We start from the raw sequence: 20739 nt of genomic DNA, 5'->3' as shown, positions 1-20739 counted from the left end.
TAAAGGGTTGCAGCATTGCAGCATTAGGAAGGCTGAGAGCCGCTGCTTTAGTGAAGATGAATAAGGACCAAGAGGCATTAACACACACACACACACACACACACACACACACACACACCGCAGGCATCCTATTGCGCCTGATCCTTTTACCTGGCCGCAATGAGGTCCAGGAGATGCTGCCACCTGTCGTTCACTTTGCTGAGCTTGTACTGGATTTCAGAAGCTTTGCTTTCGTGGCTGGCTTTAGCAAGCCTTTCTCCCATTTGCTGGAGCTGGATTTTGTTCTCTTGGGCAACAGCAATTTCCTCTTGATAATCCTGCATAATCAAAGCAATCACGGAGGTTAGAAGGCATATTCTTAATGCATTCATCTGGCTCCTCTGCAAACAGGCTAATTACAGTTCTACTGTTTGGGCAGCTCAGGCCTGAGGAACACTGTGAATATCGGTCTGTGTATACAGAATTAATAGTGCCTATTGCACAATTAATTAAATGTGGAGTCCAGACTCAATTATTACATGGATTTTCTTAAAGCGACTGTAGGGCACTTTCTTTTTACTTAAAAGGGTACTAAGTTTAGGCATAATGCCATATGACTGCGATCTCATATCACAGTAGAGAAGTAGAGGCAGGAGAATTAGGAGTTCAAAATCTCCTTCGGGTACTGAGTGAGTTCGAGACCTGTCTGGGTTGCATGATTCCCTTTCTCAAAAAACAATGCTAAATAAATACATAAGCACATAAATGTGTGTTGTGGCTTATGTGGTGGAGAGGAAGGCTTTGAGGAAGGGAGGACAGTAAAAATGAAGGCAATCTAAAAGAAGAGAGAAGGCTGGGGTTGGAAAGGCATAAGCAGGTAAGGGTGGGAGGATAGAGGAGATGAAAGGTTAAGGATTAAGATAACCCAAATGAAGAGGTTATGAAAAAGTTTTAAGGAAACCTATTATCTTATAACCAATATGAAAACACAATTAAAAAATTATGAGTTTTGAGGGAGTTGGGCTCAGACTCCACCCTTAGCTGTGGAGTCATTGACAATCGTGAGCTGCTAGGAAAGGAAGACATAGCTTTCACTAAGAGCACAGTCCTTGGTAAGCTAATGATGCTCCAATGAATGACCATGAAACCAAGAATATTTGGGCAGCACCAATTTGCCTTTATGCATTAAAAATAAAAGATACAAAGTGGGGTGGGTAGGGAATGGGTGAAGACCCGGGAAGCGTTGGTGGATGGGGTGAAGAGGATAAAAGTCTGTGGCACCAAATCATGAAAAAACTAATGAAAATTTAAAATGCCATTTGAATGTAGATGCCCTGAAAAGCTAGAGAATGCTATTCAGTGAAGCAGTAGGTTATTGAATTTGGATCCCTAGAACCCATGCAAACACAAAGCTAAAGGGGAACAGAGCTAGGTGGGGAAAACTAAGCTGAATGCTGGGAGAAAGAAGGGTGGAATCAGAGAGAAGCCATGGAGCCCTGCCTGAGACAGATGCTGGAATTTTAGCCAGTAAGCCACAGTCACGTGGCAATACACAGATTGATAGAAATGGGTTAAATTAATATGTAAGAATTAGCCAATAAGAAGCTAGAGCTAATGGGCCAAGCAGTGATTTAATTAATACAGTTTCTGTGTGATTATTTTGGGGCTGAGCAGCCAGGAACAAACAAGTGGCCTCCTCCTACATTCCTCTAAAGGTAGGATACTCTCTTATGCATTTGTCTGAAGAAAGAGGGCCTGAAAGAAAGAGGACAGCAGGTGAAGCTGCTTTCCTGCTCAGAGTCAATTGCCCTGGCATGCTTAGGACTCCTCGTCCCAGTCCACCCACCAGTTCATGCTATTTCAACACAAAGAGATCCAAAACTGAAAGTACTGAGTACATTCATGTATAGTTTTAACATTCCATCCCCAAATTAGGATGATTTTACTGAGAAATGTTGACTTCAAAAGAGCCATCGTAAACCTTGAAATGCACTTGGAGTAAAACTGTGCTCTTGGGTTGTCATTTAAGTGAAACTGCTTGTGTCAATGCCAACAGACGACAATCGTTGGCTTCAAGTAATCTGTCACTTGGTTTTTCCTATGCTGTCAGAAATACTGAGCTCTTCTTAGTGACGCTGTGCATGCACAAGAAAGACAGTAAAGCGCTTGAGTTCCATGGCATCTTCTATACACACTAGCAGAATCCGTACTCACGGGGATGTCTTTTCTTTTCCTTCTTTACTCTTACAGTGCTGGGATGAAACCTGCGCTGCATGCATGCTAAGAAGGTGGTTCACTGCCAAGGTGTATTCTCAGTACATCCCCATCTCCTCAACCCCGTTCCCTACCTCGTTAGCTTTTGCTCTTCCTTATGAAGCGGGGTCTCACTAAGCTGCCTAGGCAGACCTTGAACATGATATTTTTGTCCCAGGCTCACCAGTAGCTAGGATGACAGGCCCACCTGCTCAAAGAGTATTTCAACATCACACCAAATAATACAATAAAATCGTTCCCACGAGAAACTGAAGTTTCAGTAAATTTTAAGTTGTGGCTATATTTTGTTCTAGAAAGTTTTTTAATCAATCATAAAATATAGATTCTTAATTTCGTAGGGAAAAGTAATGAGAATAGAGACACATGTAACAAAGAATTGCTCTTTAGCAGAATTTATGATGGTAACTAGTATAATAGACCTGCATAATACAACATTCCTAGACACCTAGCAACCAGGAAAGCCCTATTAATAAATACTATGATAATGCCTGCATCATTTTGGCCCAGGAAGAAAGACTTCGACATAAAATAGGCAAGTTGGTTACTCAGAGATTTTTTATATTTATATAGAAAACTAATAAAGTCATGAATGCTATGTATTGGCTTTTGAGTTTATCTTTACTCTGTATGCGCACGAATGGAGAAAGACAAGTTTCCCCAATAACTGCTGTATTGCTTTTCAGAGTAAATAAAGCTGTAATGTCATGTCTATGCTCAATAAGTACAAAGTGCAGGCTTCTGAGAAGTTAGGCACTTCTGCTATGCATCCACTGCTACGGACAGAGCGGGGAGAGCAAAGAACTCTACAGACAGCATCCACATTCCCGGCAGGTTTACAGCTTGATGGGGCTTCTGCTCCAGAAAGATAACATACAAGTAAATATGAAAAATATACCATACGTGTGCTAATGTGGCATTCAAATCGGCATTCTGACATGAGTATCTGCTCAAAAATGCAGAAACTTTACTGAAACCCACATAAACATTTAAAATTATGAGTTGATTCAGTGAACCCTGTTTAGATATAAAAAATGTCCTCTATCCAAATAATTTTAAAATGCATAGATAGCTTGAAACAACAGGAATCCAGAATTTCCAGGAATGTCTTCATTCCTACTGAGGGCCTATAGATCATATTTTCTAGGGAAAAATCCATTTCATTCGTTCTAAGGTTTTTTTCCTTTTAATTCCTCTCTAGTGATATCTGTCTCTAAAAACCAACACATAAGAAATAAAACCAGCAGAAAAGTGGTGTGTTTGAATGGTTCCTCCAGGGCAGAAAGCAGAAAGCCGGTTTCCTCGTAAACTAAACGCATCCTGTAGATTTTGCATGTAAGTGGGTCTTTCCCATGTTCCCTTTTCACATGTTATGAAAACAGGGCTTAATACATAGCGACAGGGAAGTGACAGGGACAGGGAAGACAGGGAAGCACTGGGAAGAAGGCAGCCCCAGGCCACATCACCCTGCTCACCCTGCCTCACACCACTCACCCCGCTCACCCCACTCACCTTCTTGAGTTTCTCTATCATCTCTTCAATGAGGAAGTCTCCATTCTGGGAGACCTTGCCCTCCATCTGGGTCAGCCACTCGCAGAGCTCTTTGTTCTTCTCACTGAAGACGGCCCACTCGTTCAGTCGCTCGCTCACTTGCTGTCGTCTTAAGGAGACCTGGGAAGGTTAAAGTGGGATGGTTATGAGGAGGGAAACAACAAGAGAGCAACGCCGCCCTGAGGAGGAAATGGCATGATGAAATATGCGGGACCTGGGCGTTCCTGCGGGCATGAAATAGAAGATTTGCCAAAGAAAGATGGCTGGAGAAAAGGCTAAGGCCAATGGCTGCTGTGCAGAGAACCAAAGTTGACCTACGGACACCCCAGGTCCACCTCCCAATACCCACATGATGGCTCACAATCCTCCCAAACTCCAGCTCCACATGGTGCCCTCTTGGTGGTCCAGACTACTTGTTGATCTTTTAGAGGATCCAGGTTCATCTCCCATCACCCATATGATGGCTCACAACCTCTGTCACTCTAGTTCTGGAGGATCTGATGCCTCTTTTGGCCTCCACAGGCACCAGGCACACACGTGGCATATTTATATCCATGCAAGCAAAACACTCATACATGTAGAACACAAACTAGTGTTTTGTTTTTTTTTAAATAGAGGGATGGAAGGACAGGATGGAGTGGACAGGAAATGGCAGTTGAGTCTCCTATATCTGGACCGTGTGCTGAAGGATTTGCAGAGATCCAGCCACCAGAAGCAGACAATGACTCCTGGGGTTCAGCTCTGCCCTGACAATTTTACCCCAAGCAAGTGCCTTTATTTCTCCATTTATAATGCATTTCTTTTCATTTTTTTCTTTTGTATAATTTTGGTTTTCATTGTTTAGATACAGGTTTTAACCTTTAACCTTTAATATATAAATAATCAAAATTTCCCATTAAACTTGTACAAAGCACAGAATACTTTAAAAAATGTGGAAGAGTATGCAAGCCGAACGTCCTTTATCTGGAATTACTAGAACTAACGAGGTGGGTTTTTTTAATGTTTGTTTTCGTTTAGCTTCATTGAGATACAATTCACATAACACAATCCCTTTACAATATACAACTGAACGTACTTTTGTATATTCAGAGTTGCACAAATATAACCATGATCAATTTTAAAATATTGTCATACCCTACCCCAAATAACGGTGCCTGTCAGCAGTGTGACCCTTAGTCTTGATTGCCAACTTGATGGGTTACAGAATCATCTAGAAGGCATACCCCAGGACCTGTGTGCTGAACGGGAAACACCCACCCTTAAAGTGGGTAGCATTTTCTATTTGTCAGCCCAGATATAAAGAAGTCTCAGGGAAATGGAGCATACACCTGTGTGTCTTTGATTCTGTTTCCTGAGCGACTGTGGCCGTCCCTGTTTCTTCTCCCTCCACTGACATTGTACTTCTGATTATCCACCTCTCCAAAGTGGACTGAAAACCAATGACTCTCCTGGGAACTTCTAGACCTTCGGCACTGAATTGGGCCTGCCCAGACATGTAGCTTCATGAACTAGGTAATTTTAGCTTCCCCCACTCCCCTAGAGTCTGTGTAAGATGCAGACAGAGGTGTCAGACTACCCAACCTTTAGGAGGTAAGCAATATCTAAATCACCTTCTGTAACACACATGTGTGCACGCACACAGACACACACGTGTATACAAACACACACGTACCCTATTGGCTTTGTCTCTCCTCAGACAAAGGGTCTCATATAAGAAAGAGTTCTCTGTACACTTCTCCCAACTCTGGTCTACTCTCCACCTCTGTGTGTTTGCCTAGTCCCAACGTTACATGTAAATTGAAATCAAGGTTTATGTTCTTTTGTAGTGGCCTTCTTTCACTTTTAGCATAGTTTAAAGGTTCATCCATGTTAAAGGATATATCCATAGTTCATTCTTTCTAACTGTTGAGATCAGTTCACTACATAGACGTGATATATTTTATCTGTCCATTCATCTGACTGTGGGCATTTTGGTTGGTTCTAATCCTGATTGACTCTGAATAATGCCACCACACAAGGTCATGCACAGGTGTCTGCACAGACACAGGATTCATTTCTTTAGGTAATCCTTAATATGATTGTTGGATGATATGGTAACATTAACAATTCCCACACTAGTCATTCTCTGTCTTTTTGGCCAGAGCCATGTTAGTGGTAAGAAGTCCTTTACTACTGTTGATTTTCATTCGTCCTTCCCTAGAGGATAAAGGCACTGATGATCTTTCTGGGCCATTTGTATATCTATCTTCTTTACAGAAAAATGAACCAATCCATTCGCCCATTCAAGAACTGGGCAGACTACTTAGAAGAGTTCCTTAACTGCTGCTGATACAATGGTTTGTTCGTTTCTCAGACTCTAGAACGATTCATTCCAGGACTCTAAAATCCTGTAACTTCATAATGCTCTTGGTTGGCAGTGCTGTTTGAGTTACTTAGGCGTGCTTATAGTTGAGAGTCACTGCCTATTGGCAAAATGAAGTCCGATCAGTGGGGTTATCAGAAAGCTGGATCATGGTCCCCCGAGGCCATGTCACAGTCAGACAGTCACTGACTCCGTTGAGCAAGATGCCAGCCCATCAATTTTCTTCGTTTGGATTTGGTTTTTTTTAACTCGATATTTTATTATGAAAAGTTTCCAATAAATTTAAGTGGAAAATACTGTATGTTAAGCATTTGAGACATGACCTCACGGTGGATGTCAGGCTCTGGCTCACATCAAACTCAGAGTATGTTAGCAGTCAGGCTGGTCTGGAAGGCATGATCCTTCTGCTTCAGCCTCCTGAGTGCTGGGGTTACAGTTTCTGACTCCCAGACCTTACCCAAATCATTTATACTGTGTGTGTGTGTGTGTGTGTGTGTTTTAGTTTTTGATATAATGCTTCCCCGTGTTAGCCATGCCTGCCATGGTACGTGCTACATAGACCAGGCTGGCCTCAAATATAAGGTGGCCATCCTTATGTTTCTGCTTCCTGAGAAGTGAGATTATAGGCATGAACCACTACACCTAACATTCCACTTTTAACAAGTATTTCAAATCAATCTCCTTTTAATGGGAATAAAAACACTTCAAAGGTACCCTGTGCTTTTCCGTTAGCAATGCTGCCTCTGACTATTGGTGATTAGGTAGACAATTTTCTAGGTCCCATAGAACCCCATTTGTCTATGATCTTATGCCTGAGAGTGGTTTGGGAATCAGTTAACAAGCCCGCAATACTTTCCATAAAAACAACCCCAGGAACCCGAGATTCCTAAAGAGGGGGCCACACTGTTGTACCAAAGCTTTGGAAATTTTTCCATTAGAAAATCCCTCTTTGGGGATATTAATTAAACCTATTTAAATAACTACTTGTCCAGATTGGGTACCACTGCTGAGTCCATCAGTGTTACCTCAGTAATGCAAGGCAGGTTATCATTTCATTTTCTTTGAGGCAGAATAATACAGAGGAGGCAAGCATCCGGGAACTCATTTGAGGTGGGGATACAAGTTGCAAGGTTCCATAGACAAAGCTCAACTACCCTGAGCCCTGCCCAGACTGTGCTATGTAGTGATGTCAGTCAGCATGGAAGGATCTACTCTCCTGAAAGACTCAGACTGAGAATTCTCTGCCTGTCAATCATAGGGCATCAGAGCGAGAAAGCGGGTGTTGTGGCTAAAACCCGGGTTCAGTTCATACAGAAACTTACAGGAAACTCCTCTCTAAGGACAAGAAGCTTCCTCCTTAAAAGATTGGGAAGGCTTTGTCCCACTCTTGATTAGCTTCCTTCACATGTTGGCCATGATCCAAAAATGGATGCTAGGGCACCCCTTCACCAACACCTGCAGAGGGTGTGATCACAGAAGGATAGCACCTATTTCTTTGAGGAGTAGGTGTACCCCATCCCAGGGTGAGCTGGACAATTTCAGGTATCAGCTTTTGGCCAGTCAAAGGCAGGATCAGAAAAGCTGGCATCTTTGATACGGGCTATGGTGTACAGTAGGATCACACGAAGAAGCATCTGAGACTCAAGGCCAGCCTCCACTACTCTGCTGAGGAGACCAGAACAAGTGTCTTCTATCAGCCTTCTTCTTGTTTGTAAATAGACATTCCACTTTCTCCAAACACAGATATTTAGTGCTTGTAAGAAAGAGTTATCTTCAGTATGTCAAGTACTGCATTGTATTCCAGGATGTGGCGTGCAGACAGGAAGGCACGGGCAAGTGAACAGCTCAGAAAAAGGCTGGTGTACACCACAGGTTTGTCAATCCCCCATCTAAGTCCAATCTTTTCTCTCCTCAGCATTTGTGTGCTCAACATCTCCAGGGACCAGCTTGAATTCACCTCCTTCAAGCTTGTCTCACACTATGAAGGCATCGCTTTCATTTGTTTACTGTGAGCTATGACTGAAAAAAAAAAAAAACCCACTAAATATGTGAGCTGCCAGCACTGGGTGTAAGCCAGGGCCCAGATCTTTTTGCAAAGATGTAAATTCATAAGAAGGGTGGCATTTGATGCCGTTTATAAACTGAGTATTTCGGCTATATTTAATGAACCATTTCTTTCTTTGGATTCATTTGGAATTCTGAAATTATTTATCAGCTCAGCACGTATTTGCATTTTCTTAAGGGTAGAACCACAGTGCATTGCCTCCAGAGCGAGACAGCTGAACAGGAAACACAACTTTTTTCTACAGTCAATATTTTTCTCATGACATTGTGGGCGTAAACACACACACACACACAAACACAATGAGCGATTCTAGTGGTATGGTGTTGTAGATTTACATCACAGCTAGAATCACACACGGTTCTACAAAGCAACAGAGGAGGAAAAGCGAAATGATCCATAGCTGAGCCAAGCTACAACAGATCTCCCGGGCTGGCTGAAAACCTAATCCCCTTATGCACTTGTTCTGTGGCTCCGCGGCAGCAGCATCTACTTACAGGCTGTCTTCTTCATCCTCATCTGTGGACCCAGCTACGCCTCGCTTCTCATCAGCTGCTTCTAAACGAGCAGGACAGGCTGTGCCCTCCTTTAGCCGACATAATGCTGGCTATGTTCAGCTGAGTTTGTCGGCTTTTACGAGGAGCTGGCCATAAGCATGTTTCCTGTTGTGGTTTCGTATTTGATAAAAGTTCACCGGAAACAACAACCTTAAGAGCTCTTTACTCCTCCTTGAGAATTAGTATATCCTGGCACCCAGCCAGACCCAGGACTAAATTCTCACTGATTTAGATACATGTAGATTGGACTGGTTCAGGGCAATTATGTGTTATGTTCATACTTTACGACTCTGGCAGAGGAAATCTCTAGAAGCACCATAAGTCCTAGCTGCTTCCTCTTTTGCATGGTCTGCTCTATTCACAGGTGCAAGGCATTAATGTCTTCACAGTGTATCACATGGCCATGCGACTTTCGAGCTGTGTTTTCAAGTAGAGTTTTATAAGTCTAGTGGGTGATTTTAGAACACGTGAATGTCTGACTTAAGAATTGGAAATAATGATACTTCCATGGCATTGTTATGCAATTTTCCCAAATTCAAAACCATTATATGATCATAGTTTTCTTCATTTCCAAAATATTAAGATTCTGTCACTATTTTATCCTCAGAGGACCTTAAGTATCAGGATATACATGTAGTACAAGGCCTCCTTTGTTACACATGTAGTACAAAGCCATATGCAGAGAACACTTAACTGTTGTAGGCACTGGTTGTCCGAAGAAAAGGCCTTTGCATCAAAGGGCCTCAAAGTCTTGGGATCAGACTACAAACATTCATAAAAACTAGGCATGCTCTGTGATGGCGTGGAACAAGGAGGAAATGGGAATTCATAGGATTAATGACACTAAGGTGGACCATTGCCAAAAAGGACTTCACGGGGTTGTAGGATAGAAAAGGAAATAGGTGAGAAAATCAGAAGAGAAGCACTCAGTCTAGGCAAGAGGAGGGTCGTGATCAAGGCCTCTTAGAAGGGATGCTGTGAAGGTTAGCCAGGAAAAGTGACGGGAGTGCTGAATCGGAATTGACAGCTCTCTGAAGCCTCTGTTAGAGCAATGAGTCTGCTCTGACTTGTTCCACTTAATCCCTGAAAGATGTTAGGAGAGAAAGCAGTTCTCTCCTTCTCTCAGAATTAGGAAAATGATGACTAGGGCTGGAGCAACAGCTCTGCAGCTGAGAGGGCTTGCTACACTTGCAGAGGACCTGAGCTCTGCTCTCAACACGCACATGACAGCTCACAACCACCTGCACTAACTCCAGCTCCTGGGATTGGGCACACTCTCTGGCCTCTGTGTGATCCTGCATGTTCATGGTATAGGTGCATACCCTCAGACATATGTATGGACACATAAAATAGCTATATAAATCAATAAATCTAAAAAAAAGACTGCTGACATATGGGCAACATTTCTAAAAGGGAGAAAGACAGAAAAAAGAAAGAGAAAGAGAGAAATGGAAGGGGGGACGGAGGGAGGAGAGATTAGCAGGCTCATAGAGGCAAATGAGCAATGCTGTCACAGTTTCTATTTATCAGTACCCATCAAATGCCTTCCATTTATATGGTGCATCGTGATAAGGCCTGTTTATTATAACATGGTAATTGCAGTAATGTGTACATGTTGAAGCATTTAGAAAATAATCTGTGTGATGATTAGTATTGTCACTCTCTCTATGAACAACTCGGTGTAGGCTCTTCACGGCTTACACTGAGAACTGGGCACTCTGTGAAAAGTGGCCACTTTCATGTTGAACTCAAAACGTTCACATATTGGTGAGGGCCATCTCTTGCAGGCCTCATTTTGCAAGGTATGTTCACAGGAAACATCTTTTATGCATGCAAGCAAATATTCCTTTGATCCATCATGGGAGCAAAATCTGGGTTTAGATTTAGATTTCAAGGAACGCATTTGTTCTTAATATCAAACAAACCATAAGAAAGAGCCTCTTAAACTCTGTTGGATGATTCTAGAAGCATGAGAAGAACCCATAATGTCATGTCAACTGGGGAGGATGGAAAATCAAAGAGGTATCAATTGGTATAGGAGCAAAAAAATATGAGTTTGCATGGACACAGGGTCACCCTTCCATCAGCTCTGTTCCTTTACCTTCTATCACCTGTATCTCTCCAGTCCTCCCTCTGCTTTGACCTTGGTCATGACGGACATATTCCCTGTACAATAATCTCTCCTCCACTCCCCACCTCAGCACTGAAGATTTATCTATTTCAATCAGCATTTTCTCTACATTTTCCAGTGCCCACCACCCTGAGCTAGCCAGTATCTTTACGTATCGCTTTCATCTCTGCATACAGATTTTTCTTTATAATTGTATAGGACTTTCTAGGTTAACATTAGTTTCAGTGCAATTATAAACTTGATGGAAGGAATTTCTATTACAGCCTATGTTCACAATAATTGCAACAATCAATCTGTTGAACAAACGTGTATTAGAGCCTGCAGTGGGGGCAGGAATGACATTTGAGGTGTTCTAGAGCCAGCAGTGTGGCAGGTATTCTACTCTGAGTATTGTAGCCAGCAGTATGGCATGCATGGGTGCTTAGGTGTGTTATAGCTGGCAGTGTGGCAGTCACAGTACTGAGGGCGTTTTCTAGCTGGCAGTGTAGCAGGCATAATATTCAGGGTGTATTATAGCCAGCAGTGTGGCAGGCGTGGAACTCAGGGTGTGGTATAGCTGGCAGTGTGGCAGGCATGGTAGTCAGGGCACAGCACTAAAGAGCAAGGCACAAAGACTTCTGCCGAGTGCAGTCACAGGCTCTTACAGGCAGCCAGCAGTCTGCACTGTGAACCTTCGCCTGATAGTCCTTTTCGCCCAGGTTGCTCTCCTGCCATCTTTGCATCAATCTTTCCCTTCCAAGCCTAAGTTATAATCTTCTTTAGCAACTTGTACATGTAGAAAGGCGTCTAACAAATAAGGTGAACCTAACAACGCCATAAACCCAGGAATTAATGAGAAACGACTATGAATGTTCCAACAAATAAAACTATCTCAGAATAACAAATAACATTAAACCAATGTGTTTCTTCCATGTTTAAAATCCAGAACATACCACCAATATTGACTTAGCTGGAAATTTACACCTAGGAAGTACAACACTTTGGGCCAGGATGGGAAAGAGAAAGACTTCAGTATAGATGAGTTCAAAGTATGATACAATGATATAGTTGTCCTTCTGAAATATTCTGGTGATGAGCACAGGCTTCTCTGTCTATATGGTGAGTCACAAAGTGGGCCCCGAAGTGGACCAAGCCTGTCTGGTGTCATGGATCGCCTCCCATCTTCCCATTTTGAACAGCTACTTCCTTGTTCAGACCACATCTTACCTGGTGACATAGCTCCTCCCATTGCCTTTGCAGAAGCTCCACGCGCTCGTTCAGGATGGAGATGTCCTCAGCACTGATGTAGACAGCCAGGGCATCCCTCAGCAGCGTCAGTTCCGCCAGGTCATCTGTCCACCTCCCTACTGCGGTTTCCAATTCCTGCATGGGAACAAATGTCCATGAACACCCACGACGTCTTCCTTTAACCCTCTGGAGGGGCTTCAGTGACTCTTCTTAGTATATTTCTCTTCCTACGCACTCTTTCTGAGCACCAAACTTGAGCTCTGTTTTATTTGCATCCCACCTAACTTGAAAACCTCCCATGTTCTGATAAAATACCAAGGCTCCCTGCAAAACCTTCCTACCATCTATTAGACCCCTCACTGATCTTTTTAGGACAGTGCTTGTCTTTTTAGATCCAAGATATTCAGTGTAATGGCCTTCTTTCTTCTAAATTTATATCGCCCTACAACCCTGAGACCACAAACACATCAAAACTGACTTCGTAACCCCTTAGCCACCCATTAGTTTTGTCCCGTTCCTGATCACACTAACGCAATATTTAAAAGAGAAATTTCCTAAGTTGAGCTTTATTTGAGTTGACACATTCTATGACAGATACTTCACCATGAATACCAAGCTTGGCTACAGTTCCTCTTGCATTTAAAATAATTCACTAGCTGCACATTCTGTAGGATCAGAGATTTTTTGAAGCTATTGATTATGGACCTGTCCTTTTGGGGCATTATTTAAAGAAAACAAAATCCCTGTAGCAAAATTAGAATGAGCAAATGTGAGTTTCTGCCATGTGCTAGCAGGTGACTAGGTTTGCAATTTGTGTCACCCTTGCTCTCTGCCAGCGGTTGCTTTTAGATTCCAGCTCATTTAGTGAATGAATGGAGATTTTCATCCAATCTGTTCTCCGTCCTTCTCTTCACACTGGAGACAAGTTGCTAAAGGCAGGCGCAATTAACGGTAGGATCTGGGGCTAACTTTCCAGGCAATTTAAGCAAACAAGGATTTAGCCTGAAATTTCCGAGTAATTGCTTTGTTTTGCTGCTGAGTGTGATTTGGGGAAGAATACAGTGGAACTGTCTGGAACCACGTCCTCCCAATCTCGGAACTCAAAAGCGGGACACTTGTCCGAGTGTCTTGGGAGATGACGATGGAGTCTCAAAATAAGAACAGCTGGCTGGCGGTGGTGGCGCAAGCCTTTAATCCCAGCACTCGGGAGGCAGAGGCAGGCGGATCTCTGGGAGTTCAAGGCCAGCCTGGTCTACAAAGGGAGTTCCAGGACAGGCTCCAAAGCTACAGAGAAACCCTGTCTCAAAAAACCAAAAACAAACAAACAAACAAACAAACAAACAAACAAAAAAACAGCTGGCTGAAAGACCGGACTTTCTAGGTGAATACATATGTAGCATTCTGTCTCTACCTCTAGACAGATCAGTTGTTATGCCAGTATAAGGACCTTACTCTTTTTTTTTTTTTTTTTTTTTTTTTTTTTTTTGGTTTTTCGAGACAGGGTTTCTCTGTGGTTTTGGAGCCTGTCCTGGAACTAGCTCTGTAGACCAGGCTGATCTCGAACTCACAGAGATCCGCCTGCCTCTGCCTCCCGAGTGCTGGGATTAAAGGCGTGCGCCACCACTGCCCGGCCCAGGACCTTACTCTTTAATATCAATCCCGCTCCTCCCCCAGTCAAGCATCACATTTAGTTTATGGATTTAAAAAGAAAGAGTTAACTGTGGCGATACTCGCCTGTACTCTCAGCACTGAGTTCAGAGGCTACTGTATGGGGACACTGAGTTTGAAGGCAGCCCGGGATCCATAGCAAAATCCTCTCTAAAACCATACTGAACCAAAGAACACACACATAAATTCACACACACACACACACACACACACACCTGAGTAACAACTACCATGCAAACCCAAGACCACTGGTTCAGACTCTACCCATTAGTTCAGGCAGCATGGATGAAATATAGTCTTTAAATTCAAAGACATTTATCAATTACTAATGTGAAACATTAATGTTATTCTAGACTCTTCCATTTTCTCATCTAGCAGAAGGAAAATAACCCACGAGTGGTGTCATGTCAAATGAGAGATCGCTGGCATTTAGGAGAAATCTAGCATTAGATCATGTCCATTATTGCTTATCAGATAATTTCTTTAATAAAAACCTGGGTAGCTAACTATTAATCTGTTTGTTTGTTTGCTTGTTTGTTTGTTTGTTTGGAGACAGGGTTTCTCTGTGCAGCCTTGACTGACTTGAACTCACTCTGCAGACTAGGTTTGGCCTCAAACTCAGAGAGATCTGCTTGCCTTGTCTTCAGAGTACTGGGATTAAAGGTGTACACTGCCACCACCCAGCTAACTACACAGGTTTAAAAAATACACTCATTTTAATGTTCATAGCCTTCACATATTTTTGTTTTGAGGCAGGGGCTCAGTCATGTATCCCATTCTGGCCTTGAACACAGGGTCTTCCTGCCTTAGCCTTCTGAATACCACCTCCAGTTGACCTTCTCATGCATCTTAGTGCAATGCAGCGAGATATTTCATTTATCGTCTTTGGTGTAATGTGTATCACTTTTTCATTTTCCTAATGCCGCCTTTCTCAAATTTCAATGAACACATTTTATAACTTTTTAACTGGGATTATCATACAGCAGTAATGTCAAAATGATAGTGGAAACTCTGGAAATGGTTAAATTGAAAGGAAGCATTTATGAAGTTACTTTTGATATGATCAGCACTTTACTCAGCCAAGAAGTGCTGGCCAGGCACTCCGCCTGGCTACACAGGTGTGCACGGAATAAATCTTACAGCCACTGAATCATGTTGGTCTTGGTGACCTCACAATCTAGGGAGTGGTCTGTGCTAGTACTGATGGCTTCCAAGTATAATTAGAGGTGATGATCTTAATCGTGATCAGCGGTGGCAATCACAGTCTGCAAGTGGCGGGAGCCCTGAGCGATTTAAGGATTGGGTGGCTCCTTGCTTTGATAGAGATCGGCTATTTTTCCTTCATTCTGTACAGAGGGGTCTGCCAGGTAGGGTGTGCTCTTCTGCCCCAGTCAGCAGATTTTCTAAGATGCCAATCCTGTCCTTCCTTTCATAGGCTGAACTGTTTTGTTACAATGATTCTCCCATGCGGATGTCTCAGAAAGACAGCTGCTATTTATTACTCTCGACTCAGCTTTTAAATATCTTTTATGCTGTGTCTTAAATTTTTCATTTGCTTCCTCTGGGCAATCCATAAACTGGCCCATAACTTCAACTACAGGAAATCAGCAAAGGAGGTCTCTCATTGCATAGCTGCCTTCCCTAATGGGCTCCCCAAGGACCTCGTATGATCACACAGCCCCAGGCATCTCCCTGAGATGTCCAGCAGAGGTATGTGGCTAGGCGACAGGGACAATCTCCATCCAGTCCCGTACCTTACAGCGCATCTGCTCCGTGTGGAGTTCCTCGTGGTGGTCTGGCAGAGGCTGGGACAACTTCTTCTTGAAGGTTCGGAGCTTCTCCAGCGAATCGGCTATCCCTTTCTCACACTTTTCCCAATCCTGCCATTGGAGGAAAAATAGATTGGACACATTCGAGGTGAGAAATTACAAAAAACATATAAATGAAAATAAAGAAATAATACTCTCTTTAATTGCCAGGATATAATTACACTAAGGAACCGTGGGAAAACATGTTCACACTCAATGCCATTTTGAACACCATGCATTTGTCATAAGAGCTGAGTTCAGCTTGACTCTGTTACTTTTAACTGCTTGTGTCTAGTAAGCATATATATAATATGCTAGTTTTCCCCGAGAAAATAAAAATAGATCTACAACTGTTGAAGAATTAAAGTAAGCAATAGCTATCAAGGCACCAAGCACAATACCCAAAGAGTTACGTGTAACTGAATTAAAATTTATGCATAGAGGGTGAAGATTATTCCAGTCTTCTGTCTCTCTCCTAATCCACACACAGTTGCACCTCGTATCTACACTCTCCCAAATGTATGAGGGTGGAAAAAAAAGGATACAGAATCTCTTCAGAATGCAAACAAGCATGAGTAAGAGAAAAATAGAATATAAAAATGATAATTAACTCTGATTCACTCTAGACGTAAATATGAGCCACCCGCTCTTGGGTTGGTTACTGCAGAAGTGCAAACAGGTAACCACCACAGGCATCATGAACATGGTGTCTGTCTGGTTTTTACCTTGCTCAGGCTGAACTATGTCTGGAAAGATTATGTGTAAGCACAGAGACAGCCACTCGGCGAGAACTGGAAGAAGAGAGGCTATGCACAATTTAAGAAGTATCTGTCTCATGACACATGTTCTGGTATTATCACAGGTTACATGGTAGAGAGTGAGAGCCCAGAGCACGCTGCATCTCTGAGTGAAGACAAGGAAAAGTGTCTATTAGGACATATGACACACCAAATGGGTAACAGGGGCTCCCTCTGGGAACGGCAGCAAAGCTGCGAGGGTGCTACAGGGAATTTCAATTTTCCCACTACATACCTCAGCTACTACTTGAAGCTTTTTAATGCCACATGTATTTGTTGTCTAACTTTTTAAATGCTTTCTTTAAAGAAAACTGAGAGTAACTACACTGAATCTTGGTTTTATACTGCCCTATTTGTATTCAACCATCATCCAGTACCTTAGTGCTATGTCAAGTTGCAATCAGTTAAATACATGCTGTTTTGTCCAGTTCTCCCACTTTGGTTATATTGCCCACTCCTGGTTACAATGCTCTCAGTGCCCTCCCCAGACCAGCTGCCCTATGGTCATTCCCCATGTAATGAATCACTGAATTCCAAAGACAATTGATTTAAGAGCTAGGATGACCGAGAGCCCAACATGGTACCAAAGTCTGGTGGCTTTCTCTTCCCATTGTCTCCCTGCATCACCTGTCTTCTCTTGCCTTGGTTCTCCCTACTTTTTATTCTAGAATGTTCTTCTTAGCCACCCACAGACAGCATTACTCCAAACACCTTTAGTGGAAAATGCAAGTTTGAACTTTGTGTCTTTGCTTCCTTAGAGTTTGAATCCAAGTTCTTATCTCTCTTTAAAATTCCCCCCATGGAACTTCACAGAAGCTTAAGGACATCTCCTTTTCCTAATTAGCACCAACAAGGGCCCAGCAAACCTAAACTATGAATGCTGTTGACTAGGAGGCCAGGTTTGTGTCAGTTCCCCTGTTTTACAATATTTGGTGTGTTCTTTCACTCGCCAGTGCTCAGTAGCCAGTGCTCAGTACTGTAGATGTAATGTGTAAACAAAAATGTTCCCCTGCTTAGACCTCACGTTTTCAATTAAATCAGCACACACCCTAAAGCTTTCGATGCATAGCCAGGGCTGTTCACAGAGGTGGCACTGAGAAGGTCAGCCCCTCAGGACAAAATCAGTGTTAGAGAAGCAGGCAAACCATGAGTATTTGGGGCCAACATACCCAGAGCATTAGACTAACAGCTAAAGATGGCATTATTAAAGCATTGTTGTAAAGATACATGAAAATGAGTCTGACTAAAAATGAAATTCATAATCTCTAAAGACTTCCTAGGGCAAACGTAATGTAGTGTATGATTCAAAACTAAAGAAATTCTGAGAAGAGAAGAATAGAGACTACCATATCCAATGATAACTTGGATGGTGAATCCAACCACTGAGTCTTTTTTTCTGTACAAATGATAAGGAACTAACTTCATGTCCTGTTCTGCAAACTGTCCATCAGAGTGAATGTTTTATACATGGACTGACAGGTGAGACAAGCGAATCCAGTGACTCAGACACCATGCATTCTTATATCCTGGGACTATATCCAAAAACCACATCGCAAATTAAAAAAAAAGAAGATTAACACAGTCTTGCCAGAATGAGTTACCATGTTGTAAATCCTGCCCGACACCAAGATGACGACAAATGATTCACGCATATTATGTTACCAGTGAATTGCTCTGTAAGCAAACAGTGGTACTGAACACATTTTTGGTGGCATTTTGATTGATTGTTTCCTGTTCAGAAGGTTATATATAATGTATATTATATATGTTGCACATATATAATGCAGTATGGCATATAATATATATTGTGTATATATTATATGGCAACACACACATACACACGATTCCCAAAGTGAACCCAATGGATGTGAATATTTGAAAGAATAAATCTGCTCAAATACTGTGGACTGTCTCCTTCCACCCAAAGAGGTGGCACGCTATACCGAATAATCAAGAGAAATTGGTGATTGCCAACATGTACAGAGCTGCAACATTTCCTGGGTACAATTTTAAGTGTTAATGGCATCAATAACGGCAACGGCTGTCATTCATGTGCCCACTACCTCATGATTTCCTGGAATTCTTCTGGCAAATTCTCACAATGGTCAAATGGGTAAGGTAAAATTAGAACCATTTTGAAGATAAGGCAATAACTATGGTTTTCAACATGACCTTATCTGAATTTAGGGCACATTCTTTTTCTTTTTTCATTCATATTATACAAAATCATGAGCTTCCTCATGAATTGATCATACACGTGTAATGACTGAACTAAGACAAATTATAGATAGTAAGGGCATGGGAGGGAAGCTCATTATGGACAGTATTGATAAAACTCAATGTCTTTGGAGTCCCAGTGCTTGTGGTCAATGAAAGGCCTAAGATGCCTCTTGGAGATTTTTGGCCAATGGCAGCCTGCTTAGAGGAACCAAGGCATATCAAGAGACTCATTCTGGGTTAGCTTTTTCCTGGCTATAAAATACGAGATATTGATCTTGAAAACCATTTTAGTCTGCAATTTAGGGAATGGAATCTGCTTCTTGTGTTTCTGCCTGGCTTTCTAAAGTTGCCACACGCTGCAAGGCATAGCACTGGCCATTAATCAGAATTAATCACTTGGACAGCCTTATTAGAGTTTCAATTACTCTGTTGAGGGATTTTCCTGAAAGATGAAGTGCTGAAAATTGAGAAACTTTTCCAGTTCATGCAAGATAGGACAGAGTCTTCAACAAAATGGAAGAGAACACTGGAAGTGTTGCTCAATGACCTTGCACTACATGCTATCGCAGTGAGACAATGGGAGGGAGCAACAGGGCTCCTAAAAGGGACCTCTGATCCGAACTTACGTTCAACAGGAAAGCCAGCTTTTTCTTCTGCTCCTCCAGGTGCATGCTGGCTGACTTCCATTGCTCTTGGATCTCTGTGAGTTCAGCCTGCAAGGCGGCCTCGGCGCCACTGTCAGCCGAGAGCAAGAGCTGCTTGCCAGCCTCCACCGTCAGGATGTAGCTGCCTTGCTGGCGCAGGAACACTTTCTCTTTGAACTGAAAGGCACCAGAGCGTCTTACTTTTTATTCTTTCCTTCATCGGTTCCCCATTAAGAGGAAGTTTTGACAGCCTTATGTGTTAGATTGCACACGTTATGCTCCTGCATCTTAGAGTAACCAAGTGGAAATGAATGAGAAGCATAATCTCAGCACAGTAGGCGCTCTGCTTATGGGACAAAGGCCCAGGGATCGTAGAGTGGCAGCTATCCCCAGCATGGGTACACACAGTCAGTCTCTCAGAGTTGTAAAGGCTGGATGAGTCTTGAAAGACATGGGAATGCAATCAGACTCAGAGGAGTATGACAGGGAAAGGGAAATGAGGAGGGAAGTATTGACCGTCTAAGAAACATGACGAATTCAGGAAACGTAACATACTTTTCCATGACTGGAGTCAAAAGTACCTGTGTAAGAATGGTAGTGACAACTTGCAGGGGAACTTTCATTTAACAATGTATGTGTGTATTTTGTTCGCATTTATCTCTGTGTACCATGTGCATACAGTGCCCAAGGAGACTAGAAAAAGGTGTCAGATAAAGACGCCCTGGGACTGGAGCTATAATTGGTGGTGGCTGCCATGTGGGTGCTGGGAATCAAACTTGGGTCCTCTGGAGCTGCCAGTGTTCGTAATGGCTGACCCCTCGCTCTAACCCACCATTTGTTTAGACAGATTTTAAACATTTTTTTTTTTTTTTAAGCTGTGGTATATAGCTCACACTGGTCTTAAACTTGCAACCACCTTGTCTTAGGTTCTGAAATGCTGGAATTACAGGCAGATGCTACCACACCTAGCCAGGGATTTGGCTTTTACACGGTCACAGAAAGCACTGAGCAGGGGAGCCATGTGTTTCCATGACAGTTGCAGCAAAAGCATTCACTGATGGGGTAGAAAGTGGAATGAAGAGGCATGTACTGTACATAATGGGACAGGTTAGTCTCCCGTCTACCAAGGCAGAAACTCCTGAGGCAGCAGCCACAGGGATGGCCATTCAGGATAGACCGAGTGCGGGAAGTGAGAGACAGGGAAGAAGTTAATTGCGTGATAACTCTTGGGATCTAGATAAATAGATCAGAAAATAGAACATTCCTCTGACTGCGGACCTGAAATGTGGAGAATGAGGTCAGCCAGAGGTCATAGCTCTTTGTACACAGATAGAAATATAAAAGGTAGTTGGATATATGAATAAAAACCTCAGCTGGGTGGTGGTGGCGCACACCCGCAGAGGCAGGTGTATCTCTGTGAGTTTGAGGCCAGCCTGGTCTACAAAGGGAGTTCCAGGACAGG

At 42.7% G+C, this 20739-nt stretch overlaps 1 protein-coding gene across 25 annotated transcripts in view; it reads right to left on the bottom strand.

Annotated features, from left to right (window-relative positions):
- Positions 1 to 20739, bottom strand: part of Syne1 (spectrin repeat containing nuclear envelope protein 1) — a 471855-nt gene that overhangs the window by 47699 nt on the left and 403417 nt on the right. For all 25 annotated transcript variants that reach the window (XM_057763198.1, XM_057763205.1, XM_057763207.1 and 22 more), the window contains 5 exons: positions 19260 to 19454; positions 15563 to 15688; positions 12120 to 12275; positions 3763 to 3921; positions 151 to 317 (listed from right to left, as the gene is read on the bottom strand). In XM_057763198.1, the coding sequence (XP_057619181.1) occupies positions 151 to 317; positions 3763 to 3921; positions 12120 to 12275; positions 15563 to 15688; positions 19260 to 19454 (803 nt within the window). The remainder of the gene's footprint in view (positions 1 to 150; positions 318 to 3762; positions 3922 to 12119; positions 12276 to 15562; positions 15689 to 19259; positions 19455 to 20739) is intronic.

This window comes from Chionomys nivalis, chromosome 2, assembly GCF_950005125.1.
Source record: "Chionomys nivalis chromosome 2, mChiNiv1.1, whole genome shotgun sequence".
In the NCBI taxonomy this organism is placed as follows: Eukaryota; Metazoa; Chordata; class Mammalia; order Rodentia; family Cricetidae; genus Chionomys; species Chionomys nivalis.
This window is presented reverse-complemented; position numbering and strand designations above follow the sequence as displayed.